This window comes from Microtus oregoni, unplaced genomic scaffold, assembly GCF_018167655.1.
Source record: "Microtus oregoni isolate MIOR12 unplaced genomic scaffold, Mior012 000088F_ref0000325, whole genome shotgun sequence".
Lineage (NCBI taxonomy): Eukaryota > Metazoa > Chordata > Mammalia > Rodentia > Cricetidae > Microtus > Microtus oregoni.
The window spans coordinates 2,173,879-2,190,412 of NW_024544555.1; the positions used below are offsets into that span (position 1 = coordinate 2,173,879).

General features: G+C 46.0%; 1 protein-coding gene across 2 annotated transcripts in view; it reads left to right on the top strand.

The window, feature by feature from the left end:
- Nucleotides 1-367: 367 nt before the first annotated feature.
- LOC121442246 (E3 ubiquitin-protein ligase SH3RF2) overlaps nt 368-16,534 on the top strand; it is a 112,350-nt gene continuing 96,183 nt past the window's right edge. For both annotated transcript variants that reach the window (XM_041643713.1, XM_041643714.1), the window contains exon 1: nt 368-1,414. In XM_041643713.1, the coding sequence (XP_041499647.1) occupies nt 1,037-1,414 (378 nt within the window). In that variant the 5' untranslated portion in view covers nt 368-1,036. The remainder of the gene's footprint in view (nt 1,415-16,534) is intronic.

Genomic DNA, 16,534 nt, shown 5'->3' on the forward strand with positions numbered 1-16,534 from the left:
AGCCTGGGCGTGGCTGACTCGTACCGTGAGACCTCTCAAAACCGGAAAGTTGGTTTTCAGGCATCTGAAATGAAACTGCTTGTAAAGCCAGGATTGTTTTCGGACCACACACACACACACACACACACACACACACACACACACACTGCCTGTTCATGCTGCTTGCTTTGAGTTTCTGTAGGCTATGACCACAAGCCTGAATTCCTTTCTGCTGAAGCTGAAAGCCTGCCAGTACAATTGTCAGAGCAACTAAACAGGCCGCAGGACCTCACCTGGTAGGAGGAAGAATGTCTCTGGCTCTGCACTAATCTGGGGGGGGCGGGGAGGAAGGCATGGAGAGGAGAGGAGAGAAGGGGGAGGTGACAGAGTTAAGGCAAAACAATACTGGGGAGCAGGGATTTTTCTTGAATATTGCCAGAACAAAATAGGGGAGGAAGATCTACTGGAGGGGAAGAAGTCTACATCTGCATGGGATTCCATAAACACTTTCCTAAACTCTTCGGCTTGTGCTGCAGAGAGAAGACAAGCCCATCTGGGGGAGGGGAAGAGGGAGGAGGTAGGTGGCTATCCTCCCAGAAAGTGTATTGTCGGCCTAGGTCTGAGTTAATGCTAATCGACTGTGCATCAGGCAAGAGAAAGCTCCTCTCCTGTCCTTTCAGTAGAGAAGTGGCTCCTGGCCCGAGCTGGTCAGTTTCCTTTCCTTGCCTGGGCTCTCCACTCAGAAGCAGTGAGCCCTCAGTCACTGCGCAGAACTCCCTCTGATCCTGGCAGCAGGCACAAGTCTTCTAACCTGCAAGACTGAATCAGAATGAGTCATTTGAAGCTCCCGGAACAAAGTACTTGCAGCTGCCTCTCAAGACACAGCCTCCATGTAGGTGGGACACACCTCTCGGGGCAGTCACATTTTTTTTCCTCCTTCCTTCAAACAGGCAGGGAATTCTGATGCTCCCAAAAGACCGGCTCTACCCCCTCGGCTCGCCTGCCCCCTACTATGAGAACTCTACTTCTCCAGGTCCAACAGGAGTTTTAAAATAAAATGGATGATTTGACGCTACTTGATCTCCTGGAGTGCCCTGTGTGCTTTGAAAAGCTCGATGTCACAGCCAAAGTCCTCCCCTGCCAGCACACCTTCTGCAAACCATGTCTACAGAGGATTTTCAAGGCCCACAAGGAACTGAGGTGCCCGGAATGCCGGACCCTGGTGTTCTGCAGCATCGAGGCTCTGCCAGCCAACCTGTTGCTGGTGCGTCTGCTGGATGGTGTGCGCTCGGGGCAGAACTCCTGGAAAGGGGGCTCCTTTCGCAGGCCTCGCATACTGACCTTGCAGGACAACAGGAAAACCAAGACCAGTTCCAGAAGTCTACAGGCCAGCCCTTTCCGGCTGGTGCCCAGTGTCAGGATCCACATGGATGGGGTAAGAGAAAACTTGCTTGCTAATATCATGTGCGTTTGGAGGTTGGGTATGTGTATGCTGAGAGCTAGGGAGCAGACTACTTACTTCATGTACAAAGACTTCCATCAGAGTGCTGGAGATGATTCCCCAGAATGGGCTGGGAGAGCTATGATCACTTTACTGAGACACAATGGGAATTCTGAGCCTATCTGATCCATCTGACAATTCGTCTGAAACAGAACTTCTGATGCTTGCTAGATTCTCCTTCAGTTCTCGTCCTGAGGTAGTCGAACCATGAAAGAAGTACTTGTAGATAATCGTTTTCTGGTCTTTCACTTCTGCTGCTAAGGGGCCAGACCAGTGCATGGGAACTGCTCCAGAGTGAGGAATAAAGAAAAATAAATTCAACTGCAGGTTGGTTTTGAGATTTCGGAGAAGTTTGCAGATGTCAGGTGTTGCTTGAATTTTACCTAAATCTCTTTTCCCATCCCTTATCATAAAGTGCTGATACGAGGACGATCACTCATAATCTGTCCAAAGCTATCGAGATACTTGATGCTCAGAATCACGCAGGAGGGAAGTGTCTATGTATGTGGACTGATTGATGGCAAAGGTTAGGATATATAATCAAATAGATGTGTATAGACACACTGCCGATGTGTCTCTACAAAGCAAAGAGAACACACAAAATGTTCTAAGCAATGGCTTAGATCGTTGGCATATTTAGGCCATCCAAGATGTATACTCTGAAGTCTGGCCTAAAGCAAGCTTTAATGCTCGCTGCAGGGTCCCAGGACTGCTCAGAAGAGTAGCGGTGGGTGGGAGCATTTGGCACTGGGCTCCCTCCTCACACAGAAGAGGCTTGCAGTATGCATTCACAGCTGTTTCCTGAAGCTTTCTTCTGAGAAGTCAGTCTCTTGGAGTTCACTGCACCTTTAAACCACCCATGTGGTAGGGTTGTGTGTAAAGATTCAAAAAAATGAGAGCGGGAAGTTGGCGTGGCTTCTTCACTGAAGGTTTTTTTTTTATTGCTGCTGTGCTTCTGTAGGTGAACACATTCCGGGAAAGGGATGGGCGCTCACTCCACTTTACGTCTCCTCAGCCAGTCAGAACCCACAGGCCTGCAAAGGTAGAGTAGGGTGGAGAACAAACCTTATTCAAACCTACCTTGTTAAGAGAAAAGATATCAGTGTCAGGGTTGGCAGATGGCCCTTGAATTTTGAACACTTGGAAACCTCTTCTCTTCCCCTGCCTATAAAAGTCTGACTTGCCTTTCAGGAGAGGGTCATCATTCGCTAAGGAAACGCTGCCTAGAAGGAGGCAGGGCCCCTGTAAGCTTTGCCTACTTCTGTTCAGGTTTTCCTCTTTCTCCCTGTTGCTAAGGAAAGCGCATTTGCAGTTGCCAGGGGGTTGCACCATTCAAGATTCACAGAGTGCTCCTCCACAAGGGGAATTGAGAGCAGAAAATAGTAAGGCGTTAAGAGAGTGGGTGTCCCTGGACCTCTTTGCAGGGATGTGGAACCTAGGACAAAGAAGACAGTGATGGGTCTGTGCATACTCACCAAGCCACCCCGGACCCAGGCCTGTCATCAGGGCTGAAGCACGGACTCAAGTCCTTCAGGGTTCATGCTTCTAGAGAGAATCTGAGTTCATAAACATGTTTTTCAAAGAGAAGGGCTGGCAGCCCACCACTGTCACCCCATTCGTTCACTTCTTTCTTGGAAGAGTTCATCCCACGTCTCTTGTCTCTTGATGGGACTATGAACAAACCCATTCCTGGATGTTAAGACAGTGGCATCCTGCAGCTTGTTTCTGCTTGCAGAAGTATACCTATCTTTCCTGTAAGTATGAAACCTTCGTGCCTTCCAGTTAAGGCACGGATGCTGCACTCTGAGGGTGGACTCGCATCATCGTCAGTCAAATCCCCTGGGGTTATTTGTCCTTTCTGCCTCGGTGTATCCAACCAAGCCGACAGCCAATAATATTTGCTACCCCATCCCTTCTCTAAGACACTGTGAAATTATCTTTGCAACGTGCTGCATCACCATGGAAAACATCGGCCAGGGAAACACAAAGCACCATCATTATCGTTAATTTAAACACGCGCGATGACTTTGGACAAGCCACTTAAGCTGGCTGGGTCTCAATTTAAAATTCTGTAAAATGGGAAAATGTATTATAAAAACCTAGAGCCACCTTGACACCTAACTAATTAATGTTTGCAAAGCACTATGACAGCCTTAGATGAAAGGCATCGGACGATCGTTATCGTAGTAAATATCACTATTGGCTGTTTATTGTGCCCTGCCATACATGAGGCATTCTGCAAAACACAGGAGTTATAGCCCTCGCAGGAAAGCGGAACAGGCATTGTTATTAAACATGAGTCTATGGTGAACCCAGACCGTAGTAATACTAAGCCTAAATACTCCCCTGTGCAGGGAAAATCATCTGTTGTCATAGGGTACCATTTTGTAAAACACCTCTTTCATAGGCCTCCTTCATAGCCTGGCAGGCTGTCAGAGTTCATTTAACTTCCTACTCACAAGCTTTTTAAGCCCAAAGTCTGTTCTGCTCGCCCAGGCTCATCCACCAAACAAGCTCATCAAGATCTCTTTGTTGGCTCAAAGAGGCCTGATGCCTGTTGTGCCAGCAAGTATGCTGGGGTGGAACCAATAGTCACACCTCATGCTGCCAGCCCAAGAGAGAGAAAAATTAGCCCATTGTGCCTACACATCTAAATCCCTCCCAAGCTGATTGTATAAAAAGAAAACTTGAGAAGTGGCTACGGGCTCTTACAACATGCAATTATTCCACCGAGTTGGGGAGCTCTGGTGGGCTCCTTATGATAAAAATCCCTCTGGGTCTTAGCCCAATGCAGCCAAGCCAAAGGAATTGGATAAGCCTTCAAAAGTCACCAAAGAGTTTATCTCTCTTCCTTCTCATTCTGTTTTAATGACATTTCTGAATTAAGACAAGGAAAAGAGATTTGGTGAAATTAAAAACCCAAACCCTGAGTCTGCTCCCTCAATGGTCGTGTACTTTGACTGAGTCACTATAAACCTCAGGGCCTCCAATTCTCCACCAGGAAATTGAAGATAATGGCAGTGCCTACCTCAGAGGGCTGTTGAGAGATAGAAATGAGATGAGTCACGCCCATTAACTCTTCGTGCGTTGACTGGCTCGCGTTGCATGCTCAATAAATATTAGCTGGGATTGTTGGTGAAGTGACTCAACACTTTCTACTCAAAATTACTCGCCCTCTCTCACCCCCTTGTGAATTAGGTGCACCCCAAAATGGTTCTTGGTGCCCTGATTATCTGGCTTGTGTGGTTTTGTTCCGAATGATCTGTGGCCCATAATTCAGGTATGGTACTTCCCAGCTTGTCCTGGCCTGAAAGCTCCCTTCCAGAACTAGAACCCTTAGGGAAGGGAGCTCTGAGTTGGGAGGGAGAAAGTTCACAAACTTCACTTCTCTGAATTCTCCCCTCCCCCCAAAAAAACTAATTAAATTTTTAAAAGCATACCCAGAAAGCAAGTATCTGGTTCACCCCAACCCCCCAAGCAACACTGATTCTTCCTTAACTTTGCATTTTCTCTTTTCTCTGCCACGCTCTCTCTCTCTTCCCCAACACAAGTGCCACCGCCCTGGGTCTCTCAGGGCTGGACTTTCTCCCTGCATTGTTAAGCACTGTGGCAATCACACCCCACATCAGCGGGAACACACCTGCTGTCACCACACAGAGACCAGGTGGCTCTGTCACAGAAACTTCTTCAGCTGCTGTTGCAAGCAACTGAGGAGCAAAAAACGAGGTCAGAGAGCACCTGAGGGAGCTGAGGTCGGGCAGAAACCACAAGGCCGTTGAGCCCCTTTCTCGGGTCTTAGGTGTGTTCTAAGCGGTGATACAGATGGTGGGTTTTGCTAAATGAGCGAAAAGATTAAATCATTCCAGTCCCTCAAAACAGCAGGCAGGCGACACCTGGGATGACCATATGTAGCAAGTGGAAAGATTCAAGTAGGGAGAGGCTGTGGCTGAGAAATCAGGGGACCCGGGTGAGTCTCCGACTTCCCCCATATTTATTTGCAAATAACTTTGGATAAACACGGGGTCCCGAGTGTCGCTGCTGCCGCGCACCCACGATGCGCCCACTCCTAACTATAACCCACTCCCCCTTTGGTTGCTAATTGTATTCGAGGATTTCTGATCAAATGGAGCTGCCTTTGTGCTGGGATTTAATATCTGTTAGCTGCGAAGCCTTAGGCAAGTCATTTAACATCTGTCATCCTCCGTTTCGGCATTGTAAAAGGGAGGTAATAATGGCATGCACGCAGCATAAGGTCATCGTGAAGTTGAGATGCGATGATGCATATTGAGAGCTTAGCGCAAGTGCCTGGTACCCAACAGGAGCTAAGACACGTTAGCAACAGCAACAGTAAACCTACAGCGCAACCATAGAAAAGTCTGCTAAGAACAAGGCCCCTCGAAAGCAACCGAGCAACGCTTATGTGAACTCACAGAGACGGGAGCAGCAAGCACAGGGCCTACACGGGTCTGCACCGGGTTCCTCTGCATATATACTGTTTTTAGGACTTTTACGAGACTTCTGAATGTGTAGACAAGTGGGTGTCTGGCTCTCAAGTCTTCTCTTGGGGCTCTTTTATTCTTCTATCGGCCTTTAAGCTTGGCCTGTCCAACTGCGATATGATGGTTCTCATTTTATCTTACTATTTTTTATTTGTCATGTTTTGTTGTTATCTCCTAGAAACCTGTTCTTTTCTAAGGAGAGACAGAAAAGGAGTGGATCCAGATGGGAGAGGATGTAGGGAGAAACTGGGAGGAATAGAGGGAGGGGAAACTGCATTCAAATATAAAAGAAAAAATTAAATATAATAAAAAATAGAAAAGTCTGCTAGTAGTGGGGAATGGAGGGATATACATAAATATTGAAAAATTAAGTAAAGGGGATTTGGGGAATATCAAAAGGAAAAGATGTTCGCAAACAGTCAGAGCTATCGGGATAGCACATCACTAGATTGCCAGGGTTTGTGGGTTGGGTCAGGTGTGGCTGTGCAGGGGCAGCGTGAGAAATTCTGTGACTTGATCCAATTACTCTGGGTCTTGATGGTGATAGTAGGGCAATGTGTACGCACTAAATTCATAGAAATGAACACCAAGAAAACAGTCACCATACCATATGATAAATTTTCAAGTGAGACTGAAAAAGGGAATGAGGTCTACACACTGTTCCTGGTATTGCCTGATTCCTACCAGACCTCCTCTGACTTCCTCTCCCCTCCATGTGCTGGGGGTTTGGGGTGATTCTCACAGGTGGCTCCTCTTGTTTTAGAGAGCCCAGTGTTGCATGGCCTGCTTCGGTTGGTTAAAGGTGTCTGGCTCACTCCCCATGGGAGGCTACAGTTCTGAGGCAGGTGGGTGGGGCATGAAGTTCTCCTTAGCCAAAGTCAACTCTCCACCATGAGGGAGACACCACCTTAGGATTAACATATGCATACTTTCATGCTGTTTTCCTTTCTGCTTGTGAAAGGTTGCTGCACACCCGTCTCATCAGGCTGTAAAGAGTTCGGGAGGGAAAGTACTTGGGTAGTTCAGGACCCATGAAGAGCATCCCCATCTGAACCTTTCCAGGGTTCTCCTCAGACCAGACGAAATATACTATCCTATCTTTTGCATTCTTTTCATTTTTGTTTACTCCAGATACCAGCCTTTTATACATGTGAACATCCTCAGAGGATGCCCCACAGAATTGCAGAGTCACACCTCAGAAAATGCCCCACAGAGCCCCAGAGTCACATCTCAGAGGATGCTCCACAGAGTTCCAGAGTCACACTTCAGAGGATGCCCCACAGAGTTCCAGAGTCACACCTCAGAGGATGCCCCACAGGGCCCCAGAGTCACACCTCAGAGGATGCTCCACAGAGTTCCAGAGTCACACCTCAGAGGATGCCCCACAGAGCTCTAGAGACACACCTCAACACACCTCAGAGGATGCCCCACAGAGTTCCAGAGTCACACCTCAGAGGATGCTCCACAGAGTTCCAGAGTCACACCTCAGAGGATGCCCCACAGAGCTCTAGAGACACACCTCAGAGGATGCCCCACAGAGCCCCAGAGTCACACCTCAGAGGATGTCCCACAGAGCTCTAGAGACACACCTCAGAGGATGTCCCACAGAGCCCCAGAGTCACACCTCAGAGGATGTCCCACAGAGCCCCAGAGTCACACCTCAGAGGATGCTCCACAGAGCTCCAGAGTCACACCTCAGAGGATGCCCCACAGAGTTCCAGAGTCACACCTCAGAGGATGCCCCACAGAGTTCCAGAGTCACACCTCAGAGGATGCCCCACAGAGTTCCAGAGTCACACCTCAGAGGATGCCCCACAGAGTTCCAGAGTCACACCTCAGAGGATGCCCCACAGAGTTCCAGAGTCACACCTCAGAGGATGCCCCACAGAGTTCCAGAGTCACACCTCAGAGGATGCCCCACAGAGTTCCAGAGTCACACCTCAGAGGATGCCCCACAGAGCTCTAGAGTCACACCTCAAAGCCATAAAGTTCTTTTCAGAGTGTTGTTGAGATTTTAAAAGACAATCAAAAGACAATCGCCTCTAATAAACTGGGGATCTTTAAGTGGGAGATTGTCATAAAAACCATTTTCTAAACTCCTCTTTCTCCTCCTCCTCCTCCTGCTCCTCCTACTCCTCCTCCTCTTTGGTCCTGGAAATTGAACCAAAGGCCTCATACATGCCTAGAAAGTGCTTTGTTACTGAGCCACATTCCCAAACCCCTCTTGTTCATTTTTTATTTTAGGGAAAAGTCTTGATAAATCGCCTAGCTCATTTTGAATTTACTCTGCCCCTGATGGGCCTTGAGCCTGCAGTCCCCTTGCCTCAGCCTCCCAAGAAGCCAGCACTGTAGGCTTGTGGAAATACAGTGAATTCATTTCCCAAATTTCAATGATGTTGCATCGCTTTCTCCTCCTTCATTAGGAACTTAGTAATAGGACACACTTGGTAAGGTGCTGTCTCAGAGTTTGTGTGCTCAGTCATATTTTTTTTTTTATTTTAATTTATTTATTTATTAAGAATTTCTGCCTCGTCCCCACCACCGCTTCCCGTTTCCCTCCCCCTCCCCCGATCAAGTCCCCCCCCCCCTCATCTGCTCGAAGAGCAATCAGGGTTCCCTGACCTGTGGGAAGCCCAAGGACTGTCCACCTCTATCCAGGTCTCCTAAGGTGAGCATTCAAACTGCCTAGGCTCCCACAAAGCCAGTACGTGCAGTAGGATCAAAAACCCACTGCAATTGTTCTTGAGTTCTCAGTATTCCTCATTGTCCGCTATATTCAGCTAGTCTGGATTTATCCCATGCTTTTTCAGACCTAGGCCAGCTGGCCTTGGTGAGATCCCAATAGAACATCCCCATTGTCTTAGTGTGTGGGTGCACCCCTCGTGGTCCTGAGTTCCTTGCTCGTGCTCCGTCTCCTTCTGCTCCTGATTTGGACCTTGAGATTTCTGTCCGGTGCTCCCGTGTGGGTCTCTGTCTCTGTCTCCTTTCATCGCCTGATGAAGGTTAATATTCCTGAGGATGCCTATGTGTTTGTCTTTGGATTCACCTTATTTAGCTTCTCTAGGAACATGAATTATAGGCTCAATGTCCTTTATTTATGGCTAGAAACCAAATATGAGTGAGTACATCCCATGTTCCTCTTTTTGGGTCTGGCTTACCTCACTCAGGATAGTGTTTTCTATTTCCATCCATTTGTATGCAAAATTCAAGAAGTCCTTGTTTTTTACTGCTGAGTAATACTCTAATATGTTGTGGAGAAAGGGGTACACTCACCCATTGCTGGTGGGAATGCAAACTTGTGCAACCACTCTGGAAAGCAGTGTTTCGGTTTCTCAGGAAATTCGGGATCAACCTACCCCTGGATCCAGCAATACCACTCTTGGGAATATACCCAAGAGAGGCCCTATCATACAACAAAAGTATATGCTCAACTATGTTCATGGCAGCATTGTTTGTAATAGCCAGAACCTGGAAACAACCTAGATGCCCTTCAACGGAAGAATGGATGAAGAAAGTATGGAATATATACATATTTTTAAACAACTCTGAAACCCACCATTGCTATTCTCTGCGGTATTTAACTCTGGCCAGTTTCCAGCTACAGGAGCTATGGTAACCTACACGGCAAAGTAAAGATATCCACTTCCCACAGCTAACTCTCCAACTCTGCCTGGCTAGAAACCCAGCTACCAGCACACAAGAACATAAACCTGTATACAACAGGTGTGTCTGTGTACAAGTTGGATATTGACTGTAAGATGATATCCATTGTAAGACATACTGTCTCTGTACTTAAGACAGATAGGAAAGAAACATGGCCATAGCTACTCACTGTAAGACACATCTGATTTTAAGATTGTTGAGGTGTGCCAAAAAAAAGTTGCCTCGTTCCATTTACATAAAGCTCCAGAAAATACAAAATTATGTACTTTAATGATTTGGAGGTTAATGAAGATGTTAGTCTATTATGTAAGTCTATTAAAATTTCCCATCCTGTATGCTTTAACGGATACAACTTTATGTATGTTATAATTCAATAAAGTTGATTAAGACAAAAAAGACTTAGACCCAGACTTGCAGTCTATGAGAGTGTCAAGTAGTGAGGGAGATCATTCTGAGGAGAATGAACCTTCGTCAATACAAAGAAACTTCCTATGACATAGGTGTTTTTAAATATTGAAGGAGGATGGGGTCAAGGGATGAAAAGGAGGGGTCTGGCCTGTGCGTGTCACTACAAGGGAGGACAGGACAGAGATGCGCTGAACAAGAATGGAAGCTGAAAGAGAAGGCAGAAGCAAAGAGAAAGGAGGCAGGGTGTCCTGCCTTCTTATCAGGGTGTCTAGATATCATTTGGAAGGTGCAAGCCAGTAGCTCCCTTAGTAAAGTCTTTCCAATGGCCCTGCCAAACTGGCTGCATGTCAGCATGTAGCCTTTCAGTTATATCAGCAGAGACTTGATAGATTTGATACAGCCAGAAGAGATATAGCTCAACCGTGCTCCAAAACGGTGGCTGATCACGTGGGGAAATGGAGAAGCAACAGGAGGCAGAACCCTTCTTCACTGTTTCTCATGGTCAGGTCACCTAGCTAACCTAGCTCATAGGCATGCCAGCCACAGCACCCAAAGTAAGTGACAGAACAGCCCTTCATGAACAGCTTCCTGCAGCATGGTCTTTGTCAGCTACACCACCATGCACAACCTTAGAGCTCCAACTCCGAGGCCAGACTCATCAAGGCCTGCCGCAGTTCCCCCAGTGCCCACCACACACAGGCCCTGTCCCGACAAGCCACACGAGGAACTCTCGCTGAATTCATCTCCGATTTCAGTCAAGTCTCCAGGCTTTCTCCAAGGCATGAAGAGAACACAAAATTCATCTTTCAGTACTGTGCTCAGACTCCCTAGCCTACAGTCTAACCCGTGCTAAGAGCCCCAAAGCGTTTATTGAAAGTTAGAGTAAATAAATGAATGAGTTCATGTCTCTGGTAGACTTCATGGAACCACAAGCTAGCTCTTTGTGGTGCAGAAATGAGCCCTTCATGAATTAAGCCATTACAGAGCTATGCGAAGAATGAGCCACACACTATATTAGGGGCAAAGCACAGGGTGCCTGAAATGCCCTTGACGTGAGTCACCTCATTAAATACCTTTTTAATGGACGAACATCACTCTGTTGAAAACACGGTGGGTCAGGTTCAAAATCACTTGGGTCATGAATTGCTAACCTGAAGACAGGAACTGCCACTCTGTATGTGGCTAACCTCGTTGGTCATACACCACGAATCTATATGCACTCCTTGGTTCTTGGTTCTTTGTCAGAGTTAATGGGTAGTTAGTCACATAAGGGAATAGGTTCCAAAATAATTTGCCTTAGTTTCTTTCCCCAGCACCTGGGATGTGTGTAGGTCTCCCCACCTCTCATTTGTGTGTGTCTATGTGTCTATCTGTGTCTCTGTGTATGTATCTGTGTGCCTATGTATCTATCTGTGTGTGTGTGTCTATGTGTATCTATGTCTGTGTGTATGTCTGTATGTGTGTGTATGTGTCTGTATGTGTGTATGTGTGTGTATGTCTGTCTGTATGTATGTGTGTGTATGTCTGTATGTGTGTGTGCGTCTGTGTGTATCTATGTCTGTGTGTATGTCTGTATGTGTGTGTATGTATCTGTATGTGTGTATGTGTGTGTGTATGTCCGTATGTGTGTGTTTCTGAAGGGGAACTGATGTCTTAGTAGCATTTTAAAATACTTATTTCAATTTTCCTGTTACTTCTGATTAGACACTCCTAAGATAAGCATACGAGACAGTGTTGTGGCTCAGAAGGAAAGCCCTGGTCTGACATGTACTGGTTGTGTGCTCCTGGGTAAGTTACTTAGCAACTCAGAATTGTTGGCATCAGCTAGAAATAGTAGGGCACACCTCACAGAATGATTCTGAAAAGTGACAATGAGACGGTATTTATAAAGTACCCAGCCTAATGGTCTAGCTCCTAGCAAGTTAACTGGCTTATGCTCATCCAGGTAGCCACATGTATCTTTTAAAACCACTACCCCATTCATCAGCTAAATAGCTATTTCTACACTGTGAGCATGGAAGAAGCATGATCCTGAGAGCCAGAGAGTGGCTCAATCACTAAAGCATCTGCCTTTCAAGTGCAAGGACTAGAGTTCAATCCCCTGAACCCATGTCAAAATCCTACGCATGGTGGTGCACCAGCGAGGCAGAGGCAAGAGAATCCCCAGGGCTCACTGCCCTAATTGGTGAGTTCCAGTCCAACGAGAGACCCTGTCTTCTATATATATTATTTTTAAAATTTTGTTTATTTTTGTTTCATGTCCATTGGTGTTTTACCTGCATGTATGTCTGTGTGAGAGTGTCAGATCTTCTGAAACTGGAATCATAGATGACAGCTGTGAGTGGCCCTGTGGGCACTGGGAATTGAATCTGGGTCCTATGGAAGAGCAGCCAACGCTTTTAACTGCTGAGCTCTCTCTCTCCAATCCAAGAGACCCTGTCTCAAGGGAATTAGATGGCCTTCCTGGGAATGACACCTGAGGGTGTCCTCTAGACACCACATGCGTGCACAGGTACTCTCCTGTGCACCTACACATTAAATAAAATAATCATCCTGGTGCCACTTCGAGAACAAATTAAAGAAAAATCTTGAAGTTATCTAACATGGGGCCTGTCATATACTGAGCTGTTGTAGGCACTGGACATGGAGTCTTTCACTTTGACATTGGTGGAGATGAAAGCAAATGAAACATGACCCTGGTCCTCAAAGAGCCAAATCTACTAACCCTGGTGATGCAGTTAATAAATCCTAAAAGTAGCACAGTGTGCTAAGTTAACACAGGTAAGGGATCGCTCCACTTTGCCAACACAGTCCGTGTACAGTGCATCGCCTGAGTACTCTTCCTGGGGTGAAATACTTCAACCCACAAACTCCCACTTAATATGTTTTTAATCTATAAAAATGAATTTATTACTATGTGTATGGATGTTTTGCCTGCATGGATGTCTGTGCTCCAAGTGCATGTGGTGCCTGTCAAGCCAAAAGAAGAAGAAATCAGAGTGCCTGGAATGGAAGTTACAAATAGTTGTTAGCCACCATGTAGGTGTTAGGAGTTGAACCCAGGTCCCCTAGAAAAGCAACCTGTAGTAGGAGACTGCTCGTTCGTTTCCCAGCTACCCAGACCCAAATAATGACACAGAAACTACATTAATTACAACACTATTTAGCTAATGACTCTAGTATATTCCTAGCTAGCTCTTACATTTTTAAATTAACCCATTTCTGTCAATCTGTGTGTTGCCACGAGACTGTGGCCTACTGGTAAGGTTCCTAAGGTTCTGGGTGTCCTTCTCCTTCATCAGCTATGTGGCGTCTCCTGGACTCTGCCTACTCACTTTATCTCTGTTCGGATTTCCCACCTGGCTTTACTCTGCTAAGCCATTGGCCAAAACAGCTTTATTCATTAACCAATGAAAGCAACACATATACAGAAGGACCTCCCACATCAGCAAACAATGCTCTTAATTGCTGAGCCATCTCTCCAACCCAAAGACTCCCAATCTACATGCAGCCACGGACACGAGTATCAGTGGAATCTCCACTTTTTTGTTGATTTTATTGAGCTCTGCATTTTTCTCTGCTCGCCTCCCTTTCCCTCCCCTCCCCTTCAACCCTCTCCCATGGTCTCCTTGCTACCAATTTATTCAGATCTTGTCTTTTTCTACTTCCCATATAGATTAGATCCATGTATGTCTCTCTTAGGGTCCTCATTGTTGTTTAGGTTCTCTGGGACTGTGAATTGGAGGCTGATTTTCTTTGCTTTATGTCTAAAAGCTACTTATGAGTGAGTACATAAGATATTTATCTTTCTGGGTCTGGCTTACCTCACTCAATATGATGTTTTCTAGATCCATCCATTTGGCCACAAATTTCAAAAGGTCATTATTTTTTTTCTGCTGTGCAGTACTCCATTATATAAATGTACCACATTTTTTTAATTCATTCTTCAGTTAAGGGGCATTTAGGTTATTTCCAGGTTCTGGCTATGACAAACAATGCTGCTATGAATATAGTTGAGCACATGTCCTTGTGGTGCGATTGAGCATCCTTTGAGTATAGACTCAAAAGTGGTATTACTGGGTCTTGAGGAAGGTTGTGTCATAATTTTCTGAGAAATTGCCATACTGATATCAGAAGTGGCTGTACCAGTTTGTACTCCCACCAGCAATGTAGGAGTGTTCCCTTTACCCCACATCCTCTCCAGCATAAATTGTCATCAGTGTTTTTTATCTTGGCCATCCTTAGGGGTGTAAGATGGAATCTCAGATTTGTTTTGATTTGCGGAATCTCTGCTTCATACATGGTAGTTTCAGGCTCAGCTGGTATTGATATTATTATTTTAATAGGAGAATATAACTACAGGTCAAATTTTAGCATCCCTGTAGTAGCTATGGGAGAGTTCAGGGAAGCAATTGAGGTTGCACCTCTTTTTTAAATTAAATTAAATTATTTATTTTGCATCCCAGCCACAGTTTCCCCTCCCTCCTTCCTATTCCCTCCCCTACCTCCCCTCTGGCCTCCTACCATCCACTCCTCATCTGTTTCTGTTCAGAAAGGTACAGGCCTCCCATGGGTATCAATGAAGCATGGCTTATCAAGTTGCAGTAGGACTAAGCACCTCTCCTTGTATTAAGTCTGGGCTAGGAAACCCAGTATGAGTAACAGGTTTCCAAAAGCCAGCCAAAGCATTAGGGACAGCCCCTGCTCCTGCTGTTGGGAGTCTTACAAGTAGGCCATGCTACAACTGTCACATATACGTAGAGGGCCTAGTTCAGACCCACACAGGCTCCCTGGTTGTTGTCTGTGAGCACCTATTAGCCCAGGTGAGTTGTTTCTGTGAGTTTTCTTATGATGTCCTTGACTCCTCTGGCTCCTCCAGTCCCTGTCTTCAGCAGGATTCCCTGAGCTCAGCCTAATGCTTGGCTGTGGATCTCTGCATTTGTATCCATCAGTTTCTGGATGAAGGGTCTCTGATGACAACTGGAGTAGTCACCAATCAATGAGTTTAGCAGACTATCAATAGGATTCATTGCTTGACTTTTTTTTTCTTCAATCATGTTTGGTACTATCCTAGGTCTCTGGGCCATCCAGCCTCTGGGCCCTGGCAGGGCTCACTCCCGTATCATGGATCTCGGGCTGGACCAGTCATTGGTGGCCACTCCCACAATCTCTGAGGTTACACTTTTTTTTAATGCTCATGGTCTGGGTCCATAATCATCCAAGCTTTGATGGATGACACTGAGCTTATGAATTCAGAATACATTGAAGCACATATGCTGAGTATTGAGTCATGAACCCCTTGTCCCAAGGCTTCTGGCTTTGGAAAACGTGTCTTTGGATACCATTCACATACATAAGCAGAATTAAGAGATAGAGCCTAAACAACTTAGAGCATTCAGTATAACCCTTCCCCTGGAGAAGGAGGAAATAAAGCAAATAATCCTATAGATCTTGAAACAGACCATCCAAGATGATGGCATCCATCAAAGGACCAGGGATAGGAGGGCAACAATGAGACATTTGCCAATTAGGAAGTTGATCCCACGTGACTGGGATCACTTGTGAGTCTATGTAGCCTTCATTCCTCTGGGAATCCAGTCCTTTATCTCACACACCAGGTCAGTCTTATGCTCATCTTGAGATCCCCAGGGTCCCCTGTTGCAACCCACTCAGCCTCCACAGTACCTGTCGGCCTGCATGCTACAATCTCTGGTTGACAGGGGTGTTTCTTTTTTTTCCAGGTTAGTTAGTTAGTTAGTTAGTTAGTTAGAGACAGGGTTTCTCTGTAGCTTTGGTGCCTGTTCTGGAACTAGTTCTTGTAGACCAGACTGGCCTTGAACTCACAGAGATCCACCTGCCTCTTTCTCCCGAGTCCTGGGATTAAAGGCGTGTGCCACCACCCCTGGACAAGGGTGTTTCTTGACTTAGGTCCAGGTGTGCTAGAAATGGCATGTAAGTGCTTGCAGAGGACTCAAAGGTAGTTTCAGAAGGGAAAAAAAAGGAGTCAAACCAGAATGGAGCAGATTGCAAGAAGAGTACCAGGTGACTAGCATGTCTTCTGAGTAAATCGTCCTGGTTTTCACAGAACTAGGAATGATATCACCATACACATAGGAGTATTTTAATAGGTTACCAAGGCAATGTGAAAGAATCACTGGGCACAGAACAGGAATAGAACTGTGCAGGACTGTGTTCAGGAACCGTGTTTATCTGCAATATTAACAAGCTGTCTGGATATGAGAAAGCTGGGGTGACAATAAATCTTATTTAGAACTTTTACTTAATAAACAAGAAAAATGGAGCAGGGAAAGAGAAAAATTCTCTTCCTTGGTCTCTCAAGAAGCAACAGAGGTGATCTTCCCAAACTCAAGTGTCTTCTTGGAGAGGAGAATTCCCATGGATAGAGGAACTCCAAGGCAATTGGCTCTATGCTTACAGGAAGGTAGAACCAGGTGAGCAAATGGAAGCAGACAGCAGTGCTACC